This window comes from Oncorhynchus mykiss, chromosome 2, assembly GCF_057628025.1.
Source record: "Oncorhynchus mykiss isolate SJ-2025 chromosome 2, ASM5762802v1, whole genome shotgun sequence".
NCBI lineage: Eukaryota > Metazoa > Chordata > Actinopteri > Salmoniformes > Salmonidae > Oncorhynchus > Oncorhynchus mykiss.
This window is the reverse complement of record NC_143023.1, coordinates 7,929,269-7,946,297: the sequence shown is the minus strand read 5'-3', so window position 1 is coordinate 7,946,297 and position 17,029 is coordinate 7,929,269. Positions and strand designations below refer to the sequence as shown.

The 17,029-nt window shown below is 46.7% G+C and overlaps 1 protein-coding gene across 1 annotated transcript in view; it reads right to left on the bottom strand.

Annotated features, from left to right (window-relative positions):
• The window catches only part of LOC110534959 (serine/threonine-protein kinase 31), a 39,587-nt gene that overhangs the window by 1,319 nt on the left and 21,239 nt on the right, over nt 1–17,029 (bottom strand). Inside the window, exons 18-24 of the mRNA XM_090187127.1 lie at nt 8,616–8,717; nt 7,709–7,789; nt 7,335–7,460; nt 6,831–6,962; nt 6,233–6,319; nt 5,286–5,435; nt 170–301 (exon numbers count right to left, since the gene is read on the bottom strand). Coding sequence (XP_090043253.1) covers nt 170–301; nt 5,286–5,435; nt 6,233–6,319; nt 6,831–6,962; nt 7,335–7,460; nt 7,709–7,789; nt 8,616–8,717 — 810 coding nt within the window. The remainder of the gene's footprint in view (nt 1–169; nt 302–5,285; nt 5,436–6,232; nt 6,320–6,830; nt 6,963–7,334; nt 7,461–7,708; nt 7,790–8,615; nt 8,718–17,029) is intronic.

Here is a 17,029-nt window from a genome sequence, read left to right as displayed (position 1 = left end):
CCTGTATGACATGTCAGAGTTCCCCTGAAACCCCTTAAAATACATATCAATTCCTGCTGTATTCCACTCTGTCCCAAAGCTGCTTGACCACGAGCTATAGAGCCATCCATCTTGTGTTATACAGAGACCTGGGCTGATCTACAGAGAGGGCAACATGAAGGCGTTTTACCCAGAACAGCAGGCAGCCGTAGGAGTACATGTCACAGGCTGGAGTAGGAGGTGTGCCTTGTGTCTGACGGAGCTCTGGGGCCACCAGGCTGATAGAGCCGGCCACCATCCCACTGTCCACTGCCCTCTGTACCTGGAACCGACATGGTACGTACAACCATGAAACAACCATACGTAGCGCTCATTCAGACACGTGTAAAAGAAACCAAGGTACATGAGATAGTATATTTAAAATGGAGGGGGAAAACAGTTGTTTTTGTTCGATGAGAGAGATGTGGTAAATTAGGGTTGTGCTGTCCATTCATATTTTTTGTATGTTGTTTTTTATATCTGAGAATTAACCAATGATCAGGCCACACTCGGCCATGATTACAGACACCTGTGTGTGTCCTTTGACACTATATAAACTAGTCACCCCGCAGTGTCTGTCATTATACCCTGATGAAGACAGTTGTCTGTTGAAACGTTGGTTATTAGGTTATTACATCTGAGCTCCTAGTGTGCAGTTCTCCTTTAAATTTGAAGTAGGCAGTTCCTCTCCTAAACAGGTGTTCTACTCCCCTAGCCCGCACCTCTCCTAAACAGGTGTTCTACTCCCCTAGCCAGCACCTCTCCTAAACAGGTGTTCTACTCCGCTATCCAGCACCTCTCCTAAACAGGTGTTCTACTCCCCTAGCCAGCACCTCTCCTAAACAGGTGTTCTACTCCCCTAGCCAGCACCTCTCCTAAACAGGTGTTCTACTCCCCTAGCCAGCACCTCTCCTAAACAGGTGTTCTACTCCCCTAGCCAGCACTTCTCCTAAACAGGTGTTCTACTCCCCTAGCCAGCACTTCTCCTAAACAGGTGTTCTACTCCGCCAGCCAGCACCTCTCCTAAACAGGTGTTCTACTCCGCCAGCCAGCACCTCTCCTAAACAGGTGTTCTACTCCCCTAGCCAGCACTTCTCCTAAACAGGTGTTCTACTCCCCTAGCCAGCACCTCTCCTAAACAGGTGTTCTACTCCGCCAGCCAGCACCTCTCCTAAACAGGTGTTCTACTCCGCTAGCCAGCACCTCTCCTAAACAGGTGTTCTACTCCGCCAGCCAGCACCTCTCCTAAACAGGTGTTCTACTCCCCTAGCCAGCACCTCTCCTAAACAGGTGTTCTACTCCGCTATCCAGCACCTCTCCTAAACAGGTGTTCTACTCCGCTAGCCAGCACCTCTCCTAAACAGGTGTTCTACTCCTCTATCCAGCACCTCTCCTAAACAGGTGTTCTACTCCGCCAGCCAGCACCTCTCCTAAACAGGTGTTCTACTCCGCCAGCCAGCACCTCTCCTAAACAGGTGTTCTACTCCCCTAGCCAGCACCTCTCCTAAACAGGTGTTCTACTCCGCTAGCCAGCACTTCTCCTAAACAGGTGTTCTAATCCGCTAGCCAGCACCTCTCCTAAACAGGTGTTCTACTCCCCTAGCCAGCACCTCTCCTAAACAGGTGTTCTACTCCGCTAGCCAGCACTTCTCCTAAACAGGTGTTCTACTCCCCTAGCCAGCACCTCTCCTAAACAGGTGTTCTACTCCGCCAGCCAGCACCTCTCCTAAACAGGTGTTCTACTCCGCTAGCCAGCACTTCTCCTAAACAGGTGTTCTACTCCGCCAGCCAGCACCTCTCCTAAACAGGTGTTCTACTCCGCTAGCCAGCACTTCTCCTAAACAGGTGTTCTACTCCGCCAGCCAGCACCTCTCCTAAACAGGTGTTCTACTCCGCTAGCCAGCACTTCTCCTAAACAGGTGTTCTAGTCCTCCCCTAGCCAGCACCTCTCCTAAACAGGTGTTCTACTCCGCTAGCCAGCACCTCTCCTAAACAGGTGTTCTACTCCGCCAGCCAGCACCTCTCCTAAACAGGTGTTCTACTCCCCCAGCCAGCACCTCTCCTAAACAGGTGTTCTACTCCCCTAGCCAGCACCTCTCCTAAACAGGTGTTCTAGTCCTCTGCTAGCCAGCACCTCTCCTAAACAGGTGTTCTACTCCTCTATCCAGCACCTCTCCTAAACAGGTGTTCTACTCCCCTAGCCAGCACCTCTCCTAAACAGGTGTTTTACTCCCCTAGCCAGCACCTCTCCTAAACAGGTGTTCTACTCCGCCAGCCAGCACCTCTCCTAAACAGGTGTTCTACTCCGCCAGCCAGCACCTCTCCTAAACAGGTGTTCTACTCCGCTAGCCAGCACCTCTCCTAAACAGGTGTTCTACTCCGCCAGCCAGCACCTCTCCTAAACAGGTGTTCTAGTCCTCTGCTAGCCAGCACCTCTCCTAAACAGGTGTTCTACTCCGCTAGCCAGCACCTCTCCTAAACAGGTGTTCTAGTCCTCTGCTAGCCAGCACCTCTCCTAAACAGGTGTTCTACTCCGCTAGCCAGCACCTCTCCTAAACAGGTGTTCTACTCCGCCAGCCAGCACCTCTCCTAAACAGGTGTTCTAGTCCTCTGCTAGCCAGCACCTCTCCTAAACAGGTGTTCTACTCCGCCAGCCAGCACCTCTCCTAAACAGGTGTTCTAGTCCTCTGCTAGCCAGCACCTCTCCTAAACAGGTGTTCTACTCCGCTAGCCAGCACCTCTCCTAAACAGGTGTTCTACTCCGCTAGCCAGCACCTCTCCTAAACAGGTGTTCTACTCCGCCAGCCAGCACTTCTCCTAAACAGGTGTTCTACTCCGCCAGCCAGCACCTCTCCTAAACAGGTGTTCTACTCCGCTAGCCAGCACTTCTCCTAAACAGGTGTTCTACTCCGCCAGCCAGCACCTCTCCTAAACAGGTGTTCTACTCCGCTAGCCAGCACCTCTCCTAAACAGGTGTTCTAGTCCTCCGCTAGCCAGCACCTCTCCTAAACAGGTGTTCTACTCCCCTAGCCAGCACCTCTCCTAAACAGGTGTTCTAGTCCTCCCCTAGCCAGCACCTCTCCTAAACAGGTGTTTTACTCCCCTAGCCAGCACCTCTCCTAAACAGGTGTTCTACTCCGCCAGCCAGCACCTCTCCTAAACAGGTGTTCTACTCCGCTAGCCAGCACCTCTCCTAAACAGGTGTTCTAGTCCTCCGCTAGCCAGCACTTCTCCTAAACAGGTGTTCTACTCCGCTAGCCAGCACCTCTCCTAAACAGGTGTTCTACTCCCCTAGCCAGCACCTCTCCTAAACAGGTGTTCTACTCCCCTAGCCAGCACCTCTCCTAAACAGGTGTTCTACTCCACTAGCCAGCACCTCTCCTAAACAGGTGTTCTACTCCCCTAGCCAGCACCTCTCTTAAACAGGTGTTCTACTCCCTTAGCCAGCACCTCTCCTAAACAGGTGTTCTACTCCCCTAGCCAGCACCTCCTAAACAGGTGTTCTACTCCGCCAGCCAGCACCTCTCCTAAACAGGTGTTCTACTCCGCCAGCCAGCACCTCTCCTAAACAGGTGTTCTACTCCGCTAGCCAGCACCTCTCCTAAACAGGTGTTCTACTCCGCCAGCCAGCACCTCTCCTAAACAGGTGTTCTAGTCCTCTGCTAGCCAGCACCTCTCCTAAACAGGTGTTCTACTCCGCTAGCCAGCACCTCTCCTAAACAGGTGTTCTACTCCGCTAGCCAGCACTTCTCCTAAACAGGTGTTCTACTCCGCCAGCCAGCACTTCTCCTAAACAGGTGTTCTACTCCGCCAGCCAGCACCTCTCCTAAACAGGTGTTCTACTCCGCTAGCCAGCACTTCTCCTAAACAGGTGTTCTACTCCGCCAGCCAGCACCTCTCCTAAACAGGTGTTCTACTCCGCTAGCCAGCACCTCTCCTAAACAGGTGTTCTAGTCCTCCGCTAGCCAGCACCTCTCCTAAACAGGTGTTCTACTCCCCTAGCCAGCACCTCTCCTAAACAGGTGTTCTAGTCCTCCCCTAGCCAGCACCTCTCCTAAACAGGTGTTTTACTCCCCTAGCCAGCACCTCTCCTAAACAGGTGTTCTACTCCGCCAGCCAGCACCTCTCCTAAACAGGTGTTCTACTCCGCTAGCCAGCACCTCTCCTAAACAGGTGTTCTAGTCCTCCGCTAGCCAGCACTTCTCCTAAACAGGTGTTCTACTCCGCTAGCCAGCACCTCTCCTAAACAGGTGTTCTACTCCCCTAGCCAGCACCTCTCCTAAACAGGTGTTCTACTCCCCTAGCCAGCACCTCTCCTAAACAGGTGTTCTACTCCACTAGCCAGCACCTCTCCTAAACAGGTGTTCTACTCCCCTAGCCAGCACCTCTCTTAAACAGGTGTTCTACTCCCTTAGCCAGCACCTCTCCTAAACAGGTGTTCTACTCCCCTAGCCAGCACCTCTCCTAAACAGGTGTTCTACTCCCCTAGCCAGCACCTCTCCTAAACAGGTGTTCTAGTCCTCCCCTAGCCAGCACCTCTCCTAAACAGGTGTTCTACTCCCCTAGCCAGCACCTCTCCTAAACAGGTGTTCTACTCCGCCAGCCAGCACCTCTCCTAAACAGGTGTTCTACTCCGCTAGCCAGCACCTCTCCTAAACAGGTGTTCTACTCCGCTAGCCAGCACCTCTCCTAAACAGGTGTTCTAGTCCTCCGCTAGCCAGCACTTCTCCTAAACAGGTGTTCTACTCCGCTAGCCAGCACCTCTCCTAAACAGGTGTTCTACTCCCCTAGCCAGCACCTCTCCTAAACAGGTGTTCTACTCCCCTAGCCAGCACCTCTCCTAAACAGGTGTTCTACTCCCCTAGCCAGCACCTCTCCTAAACAGGTGTTCTACTCCACTAGCCAGCACCTCTCCTAAACAGGTGTTCTACTCCGCTAGCCAGCACCTCTCCTAAACAGGTGTTCTACTCCGCTATCCAGCACCTCTCCTAAACAGGTGTTCTACTCCGCTAGCCAGCACCTCTCCTAAACAGGTGTTCTACTCCACTATCCAGCACCTCTCCTAAACAGGTGTTCTACTCCGCTATCCAGCACCTCTCCTAAACAGGTGTTCTACTCCGCTAGCCAGCACCTCTCCTAAACAGGTGTTCTACTCCCTTAGCCAGCACCTCTCCTAAACAGGTGTTCTAGTCCGCTAGCCAGCACCTCTCCTAAACAGGTGTGCGTTTCTTTAGCCTCCAAGTTAGGATTGAGGAAAGGCTACTCACAGGAGTCTTTATGAAGTCGTAGTCTCCCACCATGCCTTGGTGTCGGTGGAGGACGAAGACGTTGTTGGGGTTAAGGGAGGCATGGGTGACACCTGCAGCGTGGAGGGCCTGGAGGCCCCTGGCCACGCCTCTCATCACCTTCACAGTTTCCTGATGGGAGAGACAGGACAGTAGGTCAATGTGTTATACTACCAGTTTCCTGATGGGAGAGACAGGACAGTAGGTCAATGTGTTATACTACCAGTCTCCTGATGGGAGAGACAGGACAGTAGGTCAATGTGTTATACTACCAGTCTCCTGATGGGAGAGACAGGACAGTAGGTCAATGTGTTATACTACCAGTCTCCTGATGGGAGAGACAGGACAGTAGGTCAATGTGTTATACTACCAGTCTCCTGATGGGAGAGACAGGACAGTAGGTCAATGTGTTATACTACCAGTCTCCTGATGGGAGAGACAGGACAGTAGGTCAATGTGTTATACTACCAGTCTCCTGATGGGAGAGACAGGACAGTAGGTCAATGTGTTATACTACCAGTCTCCTGATGGGAGAGACAGGACAGTAGGTCAATGTGTTATACTACCAGTCTCCTGATGGGAGAGACAGGACAGTAGGTCAATGTGTTATACTACCAGTCTCCTGATGGGAGAGACAGGACAGTAGGTCAATATGTTATACTACCAGTCTCCTGATGGGAGAGACAGGACAGTAGGTCAATGTGTTATACTACCAGTCTCCTGATGGGAGAGACAGGACAGTAGGTCAATATGTTATACTACTACAAAACAAGGGCATGTGAATAAGGTTCCAAAACTGCCCGATTTCCCAGAAAACTCTGTTGGAAGAAGGGGAATCCTCCAACTGAGATTTCTGGAAACCTGGAAATTTTGGGAGAGTTTTGTAACTCTAAACGTGAAATATGAGGAAGGTAGTTGAGAGAACTCACTGAGGTTGTTAGGGGTTTGGCAGCCTGAACAGCCCAGAGACTTCCATTGGGGAAGTATGGCACCATCACATAGGCAAGAGGGTCTGACTGGAAGAGAAGGGTTCATAGTGATATCATGACAAATGGAGAACACGACCTCTCTAAAATGTTCTGCCTGGTCAATCAGACATCTGAAGTGGTTGTACAACATTCACTACGATGTAGCCTCCACAGACTTCAGGGCTTTCATACTTCCCACGCTTAGGGGAGCAGAGCTGTTGTGAAGGAAGTGTGTGTGTTTACACAGGACGTTACGCCCTCACCTACTGTCAACCAATCATGTCAACGCAGAGCTAAACATAGCCCTCTGCATTGTTACAAAATTTGGGAGGCTCACGGCGATGCGGTACAGAGCTCGACTTGGCCTCTGCACGCCTCATCAGGAGGCTCCGCAATTACATCACACCCTCCATACGAAGCCTCCGACCGCATTTTCAGATCATGCATAAACATGTCTTTAAGTCAAGTTCCTCAGATCATGAAACATGTGGCTTGTAAGACAGGAAGACATATGAAGCTTAGTGACTGGGTCGAGACAGGGAAGCTGAGTGAGCAGTACCTTGCCAAAGAACAGTGCCAGAAGAGGGAGTATTCCAGTGTCAGTCTGACTCTCCCGCTGAGTCCTGGTTCTGTGAAACTGGGTGGTTCTCTCCAACACTCTGGCCTCTGCCTCCTCATTCACAGTGTAACCCTGACAGGGAAACCAGACACAAACCACCAATAAGGATAACAGCTAAACCCCTGTCAAAAGACCGGGGTCTTTCAGTTGGCACTAAACGAGATCAACACGTCTTTAAACAGGAACAGTAATACCTGAACATGTTCAAAAATAACAATCATTCTGTTTCAAAATGTTTGCTCACATTTGGGCCTGATTGAGTTCCACATTTACACAATGTTTTTAACCTGTAAGGCTAACTCCCATATGGCACCCTATTCCCTATATAGTGCACTACTTTTAACCAGAGCGCTATGGGGGCCCTAGTCAAAAGTAGTGCACTATATAGAGAATAGGGTGCTATTTGGGACGTAGACCTAAAAAGGTGTGTGAAAAAGGGGTTACCTTGAGTATGACCCTCTGTCCCTGGAACTCAGTACAGACCAGAGGCCTGCGTCCACTCAGCTCCTTCATGGGCTCAGCGTCAAACATGTCCCTGTCCAGACTCTTCACCACCAGACCTCCAGAGCTCTGCACACACACACACACACACACACAGTTGTGGTCATCATACTAACATCTGTGAAATACGTAGGTGCTGCTAATAATACATACATGATGAGAACATGGTAATTAGGAACACAGTGAAATAATACTGGACACATTCACAGATTTCCACTAGGGGACAGAACTGCAGCACAATGGGACCATGTCCTGGTTTCCATATGGTCTTGTACAGAGGTATAGTTGGATCAGTCAGGACTCAGGTTGTCTCTCACCATGTGGCTGTGGATGTCTGCCTCAGGGTAGAGCAGGGGGAGCTCAGGACAGCAGCCTTCAGCCAGAGCACTGAGCTTCATCTACAACACAAACATGACACAGCTATTAGGGAGGGGTGTGATGAGTGGAACTTACACATTGTGGAAGTGTTCCTGGACTTAGTTGGAACACATAATTACAATGACAGAACATATGACAGAACATATGGCATAATTAGAATGACAGAACATATGACAGAATTAGAATGACAGAACATATGCCAGAATTAGAATGACAGAACATATGCCAGAATTAGAATGACAGAACATATGCCAGAATTAGAATAACAGAACATATGCCAGAATTAGAATGACAGAACATATGACAGAACATATGACAGAATTAGAATGACAGAACATATGACAGAACATATGACAGAATTAGAATGACAGAACATATGACAGAATTAGAATGACAGAACATATGACAGAATTAGAATGACAGAACATATGACAGAATTAGAATGACAGAATTAAAATGCCAGAATTAGAATGACAGAACATATGCCAGAATTAGAATGACAGAACATATGCCAGAATTAGAATGACAGAACATATGCCAGAATTAGAATGACAGAATTAGAATGACAGAACATATGACAGAACATATGACAGAATTAGAATGACAGAACATATGACAGAATTAGAATGACAGAACATATGACAGAATTAGAATGACAGAACATATGACAGAATTAGAATGACAGAACATATGACAGAATTAGAATGACAGAACATATGACAGAATTAGAATGACAGAATTAGAATGCCAGAATTAGAATGACAGAACATATGACAGAATTAGAATGACAGAACATATAAATGACAGAATTAGAATGACAGAAAGATGTTGGAACATGTAACGTACATATTCTTTTCTTTCTTGACCGATTTCATGGAAAAGAGTGTTTCTGGTCTCAGCAATCTCTTCCTTCTTCTTCAGAATCTCCGTTAGGTCAAAGTCTTCAGCCTGACAGGAGAAACCATTAATAAACCTCCCTTTCCTATATTACCACTCTAATCACTACTGCATTCACAGGAAATCATTCAGCCATTATAACTATTCAAATTGAGCACATGAGCTGGGTATCCTCCGCAGACAAGCCAGCTGTTCTGGGACTGTGTTCCAAACGGCATCCTATAGGCTTGGCTGGTATACCGTATAGCAGGGGATTTGGAAATGGCCAAAGATTGGTTTTTCAATACCGTTTGTAAAATATTTTGGGGAAGTTTTTCAATACAGAACTATTCTCCATGTCTCCACTTTCGTCATCTACAGCATGTTCAGCCATAGTATTAGTGCAGAGCAGGCCGGTCAGTCTGTGCTTCTGTACATATTTTAGTGATAGGATGATGTTATTACTGGAAGTTGAAGTGTTTCAATACATCTTTATATTTGTAGCTACTTAAGTAAAACCTGCAGTGAACTTGTGCAATTTGTTAGGAGAGGAAGCAGATGGCATTTCATCAGTCACATTATGAAGCTCACCGTAGTTCCCCAGAACAGTTGAGACAGTCACATTATGAAGCTCACCGTAGTTCCCCAGAACAGTTGAGCCTGTCACATTATGAAGCTCACTGTAGTTCCCCAGAACAGTTGAGACAGTCACATTATGAAGCTCATCGTAGTTCCCCAGAACAGTTGAGACAGTCACATTATGAAGCTCACCGTAGTTCCCCAGAACAGTTGAGACAGTCACATTATGAAGCTCACCGTAGTTCCCCAGAACAGTTGAGACAGTCACATTATGAAGCTCACCGTAGTTCCCCAGAACAGTTGAGACTGTCACATTATGAAGCTCACCGTAGTTCCCCAGAACAGTTGAGACAGTCACATTATGAAGCTCATCGTAGTTCCCCAGAACAGTTGAGACAGTCACATTATGAAGCTCACCGTAGTTCCCCAGAACAGTTGAGACAGTCACATTATGAAGCTCACCGTAGTTCCCCAGAACAGTTGAGACAGTCACATTATGAAGCTCACCGTAGTTCCCCAGAACAGTTGAGACAGTCACGTGTTTGTTTGTAAATGGCACAACAGGAGAAAACGGGAGCAGGTGAGTTCAGCTGTGTGTTGACATGAACCTGTTTTATATTGAAAGTCTTTGTTTGTTTTGCTTCAATAGTGATCAGGAGCATGCAACTAGTTTTCCTTCACAGAATACATTAGTACAACACCTTCATCAGACACTACATTAGTACAACACATTCATCAGACACTACATTAGTACAACACCTTCATCAGACACTACATTAGTACAACACCTTCATCAGACACTACATTAGTACAACACCTTCATCAGACACTACATTAGTACAACACCTTCATCAGACACTACATTAGTACAACACCTTCATCAGACACTACCTTCATCAGACACTACATTAGTACAACACCTTCATCAGACACTACATTAGTACAACACCTTCATCAGACACTACATTAGTACAACACCTTCAGACACTACATTAGTACAACACCTTCATCAGACACTACATTAGTACAACACCTTCATCAGACACTACATTAGTACAACACCTTCATCAGACACTACATTAGTACAACACATTCATCAGACACTACATTAGTACAACACCATCAGACACTACATTAGTACAACACCTTCATCAGACACTACATTAGTACAACACATTCATCAGACACTACATTAGTACAACACCTTCATCAGACACTACATTAGTACAACACCTTCATCAGACACTACATTAGTACAACACCTTCATCAGACACTACATTAGTACAACACCTTCATCAGACACTACATTAGTACAACACCTTCATCAGACACTACATTAGTACAACACCTTCATCAGACACTACATTAGTACAACACCTTCATCAGACACTACATTAGTACAACACCTTCAGACACTACATTAGTACAACACCTTCATCAGACACTACATTAGTACAACACCTTCATCAGACACTACATTAGTACAACACATTCATCAGACACTACATTAGTACAACACCTTCATCAGACACTACATTAGTACAACACCTTCATCAGACACTACATTAGTACAACACCTTCATCAGACACTACATTAGTACAACACCTTCATCAGACACTACATTAGTACAACACCTTCATCAGACACTACATTAGTACAACACCTTCATCAGACACTACATTAGTACAACACCTTCATCAGACACTACATTAGTACAACACCTTCATCAGACACTACATTAGTACAACACCTTCATCAGACACTACATTAGTACAACACCTTCATCAGACACTACATTAGTACAACACATTCATCAGACAATAGCATAATTTACAACAGAAGTGTAACACTATTTGGCTGGCAGACACACAAGTAAATGAGTTTTCAATGAAAAAGCTGATGGAGAACAGTAGCTACACATCAGTCAGTGCTGTCTGCTGATAGAATGATGGAGAACAGTAGCTCCATATCAGTCAGAGTGCTGTCTGCTGATAGAATGATGGAGAACAGTAGCTCCACATCAGTCAGAGTGCTGTCTGCTGATAGAATGATGGAGAACAGTAGCTACACATCAGTCAGTGCTGTCTGCTGATAGAATGATGGAGAACAGTAGCTACACATCAGTCAGAGTGCTGTCTGCTGATAGAATGATGGAGAACAGTAGCTCCACATCAGTCAGAGTGCTGTCTGCTGATAGAATGATGGAGAACAGTAGTGCTGTCTGCTGATAGAATGATGGAGAACAGTAGCTCCACATCAGTCAGTGCTGTCTGCTGATAGAATGATGGAGAACAGTAGCTCCACATCAGTCAGAGTGCTGTCTGCTGATAGAATGATGGAGAACAGTAGCTACACATCAGAGTGCTGTCTGCTGATAGAATGATGGAGAACAGTAGCTCCACATCAGTCAGAGTGCTGTCTGCTGATAGAATGATGGAGAACAGTAGCTCCACATCAGTCAGAGTGCTGTCTGCTGATAGAATGATGGAGAACAGTAGCTACACATCAGTCAGAGTGCTGTCTGCTGATAGAATGATGGAGAACAGTAGCTACACATCAGTCAGAGTGCTGTCTGCTGATAGAATGATGGAGAACAGTAGCTACACATCAGAGTGCTGTCTGCTGATAGAATGATGGAGAACAGTAGCTCCATATCAGTCAGAGTGCTGTCTGCTGATAGAATGATGGAGAACAGTAGCTCCACATCAGTCAGAGTGCTGTCTGCTGATAGAATGATGGAGAACAGTAGCTACACATCAGTCAGAGTGCTGTCTGCTGATAGAATGATGGAGAACAGTAGCTACACATCAGTCAGAGTGCTGTCTGCTGATAGAATGATGGAGAACAGTAGCTACACATCAGTCAGAGTGCTGTCTGCTGATAGAATGATGGAGAACAGTAGCTACACATCAGTCAGAGTGCTGTCTGCTGATAGAATGATGGAGAACAGTAGCTACACATCAGTCAGTGCTGTCTGCTGATAGAATGATGGAGAACAGTAGCTCCATATCAGTCAGAGTGCTGTCTGCTGATAGAATGATGGAGAACAGTAGCTCCACATCAGTCAGAGTGCTGTCTGCTGATAGAATGATGGAGAACAGTAGCTACACATCAGTCAGAGTGCTGTCTGCTGATAGAATGATGGAGAACAGTAGCTACACATCAGTCAGAGTGCTGTCTGCTGATAGAATGATGGAGAACAGTAGCTCCATATCAGTCAGAGTGCTGTCTGCTGATAGAATGATGGAGAACAGTAGCTACACATCAGTCAGAGTGCTGTCTGCTGATAGAATGATGGAGAACAGTAGCTCCATATCAGTCAGAGTGCTGTCTGCTGATAGAATGATGGAGAACAGTAGCTACACATCAGTCAGAGTGCTGTCTGCTGATAGAATGATGGAGAACAGTAGCTCCACATCAGTCAGAGTGCTGTCTGCTGATAGAATGATGGAGAACAGTAGCTACACATCAGTCAGAGTGCTGTCTGCTGATAGAATGATGGAGAACAGTAGCTACACATCAGTCAGAGTGCTGTCTGCTGATAGAATGATGGAGAACAGTAGCTACACATCAGTCAGAGTGCTGTCTGCTGATAGAATGATGGAGAACAGTAGCTACACATCAGTCAGAGTGCTGTCTGCTGATAGAATGATGGAGAACAGTAGCTACACATCAGTCAGAGTGCTGTCTGCTGATAGAATGATGGAGAACAGTAGCTACACATCAGTCAGAGTGCTGTCTGCTGATAGAATGATGGAGAACAGTAGCTCCACATCAGTCAGTGCTGTCTGCTGATAGAATGATGGAGAACAGTAGCTCCATATCAGTCAGAGTGCTGTCTGCTGATAGAATGATGGAGAACAGTAGCTACACATCAGTCAGAGTGCTGTCTGCTGATAGAATGATGGAGAACAGTAGCTCCACATCAGTCAGAGTGCTGTCTGCTGATAGAATGATGGAGAACAGTAGCTCCACATCAGTCAGTGCTGTCTGCTGATAGAATGATGGAGAACATTAGCTCCACATCAGTCAGTGCTGTCTGCTGATAGAATGATGGAGAACAGTAGCTCCATATCAGTCAGAGTGCTGTCTGCTGATAGAATGATGGAGAACAGTAGCTACACATCAGTCAGAGTGCTGTCTGCTGATAGAATGATGGAGAACAGTAGCTCCACATCAGTCAGAGTGCTGTCTGCTGATAGAATGATGGAGAACAGTAGCTCCACATCAGTCAGTGCTGTCTGCTGATAGAATGATGGAGAACAGTAGCTCCACATCAGAGTGCTGTCTGCTGATAGAATGATGGAGAACAGTAGCTACACATCAGAGTGCTGTCTGCTGATAGAATGATGGAGAACAGTAGTGCTGTCTGCTGATAGAATGATGGAGAACAGTAGTGCTGTCTGCTGATAGAATGATGGAGAACAGTAGCTACACATCAGTCAGAGTGCTGTCTGCTGATAGAATGATGGAGAACAGTAGCTACACATCAGTCAGAGTGCTGTCTGCTGATAGAATGATGGAGAACAGTAGCTACACATCAGTCAGTGCTGTCTGCTGATAGAATGATGGAGAACAGTAGCTACACATCAGTCAGTGCTGTCTGCTGATAGAATGATGGAGAACAGTAGCTACACATCAGTCAGAGTGCTGTCTGCTGATAGAATGATGGAGAACAGTAGCTACACATCAGTCAGAGTGCTGTCTGCTGATAGAATGATGGAGAACAGTAGCTACACATCAGTCAGAGTGCTGTCTGCTGATAGAATGATGGAGAACAGTAGCTACACATCAGTCAGAGTGCTGTCTGCTGATAGAATGATGGAGAACAGTAGCTCCACATCAGTCAGAGTGCTGTCTGCTGATAGAATGATGGAGAACAGTAGCTACACATCAGTCAGTGCTGTCTGCTGATAGAATGATGGAGAACAGTAGCTCCATATCAGTCAGAGTGCTGTCTGCTGATAGAATGATGGAGAACAGTAGCTACACATCAGTCAGAGTGCTGTCTGCTGATAGAATGATGGAGAACAGTAGTGCTGTCTGCTGATAGAATGATGGAGAACAGTAGCTCCACATCAGTCAGTGCTGTCTGCTGATAGAATGATGGAGAACAGTAGCTCCACATCAGTCAGAGTGCTGTCTGCTGATAGAATGATGGAGAACAGTAGCTACACATCAGAGTGCTGTCTGCTGATAGAATGATGGAGAACAGTAGCTCCACATCAGTCAGAGTGCTGTCTGCTGATAGAATGATGGAGAACAGTAGCTACACATCAGTCAGAGTGCTGTCTGCTGATAGAATGATGGAGAACAGTAGCTCCACATCAGTCAGAGTGCTGTCTGCTGATAGAATGATGGAGAACAGTAGTGCTGTCTGCTGATAGAATGATGGAGAACAGTAGCTCCACATCAGTCAGTGCTGTCTGCTGATAGAATGATGGAGAACAGTAGCTCCACATCAGTCAGAGTGCTGTCTGCTGATAGAATGATGGAGAACAGTAGCTACACATCAGAGTGCTGTCTGCTGATAGAATGATGGAGAACAGTAGCTCCACATCAGTCAGAGTGCTGTCTGCTGATAGAATGATGGAGAACAGTAGCTCCACATCAGTCAGAGTGCTGTCTGCTGATAGAATGATGGAGAACAGTAGCTACACATCAGTCAGAGTGCTGTCTGCTGATAGAATGATGGAGAACAGTAGCTACACATCAGTCAGAGTGCTGTCTGCTGATAGAATGATGGAGAACAGTAGCTACACATCAGAGTGCTGTCTGCTGATAGAATGATGGAGAACAGTAGCTCCATATCAGTCAGAGTGCTGTCTGCTGATAGAATGATGGAGAACAGTAGCTCCACATCAGTCAGAGTGCTGTCTGCTGATAGAATGATGGAGAACAGTAGCTACACATCAGTCAGAGTGCTGTCTGCTGATAGAATGATGGAGAACAGTAGCTACACATCAGTCAGAGTGCTGTCTGCTGATAGAATGATGGAGAACAGTAGCTACACATCAGTCAGAGTGCTGTCTGCTGATAGAATGATGGAGAACAGTAGCTACACATCAGTCAGAGTGCTGTCTGCTGATAGAATGATGGAGAACAGTAGCTCCACATCAGTCAGAGTGCTGTCTGCTGATAGAATGATGGAGAACAGTAGCTACACATCAGTCATAGTGCTGTCTGCTGATAGAATGATGGAGAACAGTAGCTCCATATCAGTCAGAGTGCTGTCTGCTGATAGAATGATGGAGAACAGTAGCTACACATCAGTCAGAGTGCTGTCTGCTGATAGAATGATGGAGAACAGTAGCTCCACATCAGTCAGAGTGCTGTCTGCTGATAGAATGATGGAGAACAGTAGCTCCACATCAGTCAGTGCTGTCTGCTGATAGAATGATGGAGAACATTAGCTCCACATCAGTCAGTGCTGTCTGCTGATAGAATGATGGAGAACAGTAGCTCCATATCAGTCAGCACGCTGTCTGCTGATAGAATGATGGAGAACAGTAGCTCCACATCAGTCAGAGTGCTGTCTGCTGATAGAATGATGGAGAACAGTAGCTACACATCAGTCAGAGTGCTGTCTGCTGATAGAATGATGGAGAACAGTAGCTACACATCAGTCAGAGTGCTGTCTGCTGATAGAATGATGGAGAACAGTAGCTACACATCAGTCAGAGTGCTGTCTGCTGATAGAATGATGGAGAACAGTAGCTACACATCAGTCAGAGTGCTGTCTGCTGATAGAATGATGGAGAACAGTAGCTACACATCAGTCAGAGTGCTGTCCGCTGATAGAATGATGGAGAACAGTAGCTACACATCAGTCAGAGTGCTGTCTGCTGATAGAATGATGGAGAACAGTAGCTACACATCAGTCAGAGTGCTGTCTGCTGATAGAATGATGGAGAACAGTAGCTCCACATCAGTCAGAGTGCTGTCTGCTGATAGAATGATGGAGAACAGTAGCTCCACATCAGTCAGAGTGCTGTCTGCTGATAGAATGATGGAGAACAGTAGCTCCACATCAGTCAGAGTGCTGTCTGCTGATAGAATGATGGAGAACAGTAGCTACACATCAGTCAGTGCTGTCTGCTGATAGAATGATGGAGAACAGTAGCTCCATATCAGTCAGAGTGCTGTCTGCTGATAGAATGATGGAGAACAGTAGCTACACATCAGTCAGAGTGCTGTCTGCTGATAGAATGATGGAGAACAGTAGCTCCACATCAGTCAGAGTGCTGTCTGCTGATAGAATGATGGAGAACAGTAGCTCCACATCAGTCAGTGCTGTCTGCTGATAGAATGATGGAGAACAGTAGCTCCACATCAGAGTGCTGTCTGCTGATAGAATGATGGAGAACAGTAGCTACACATCAGAGTGCTGTCTGCTGATAGAATGATGGAGAACAGTAGTGCTGTCTGCTGATAGAATGATGGAGAACAGTAGTGCTGTCTGCTGATAGAATGATGGAGAACAGTAGCTACACATCAGTCAGAGTGCTGTCTGCTGATAGAATGATGGAGAACAGTAGCTACACATCAGTCAGAGTGCTGTCTGCTGATAGAATGATGGAGAACAGTAGCTACACATCAGTCAGTGCTGTCTGCTGATAGAATGATGGAGAACAGTAGCTACACATCAGTCAGAGTGCTGTCTGCTGATAGAATGATGGAGAACAGTAGCTCCACATCAGTCAGAGTGCTGTCTGCTGATAGAATGATGGAGAACAGTAGCTCCACATCAGTCAGTGCTGTCTGCTGATAGAATGATGGAGAACATTAGCTCCACATCAGTCA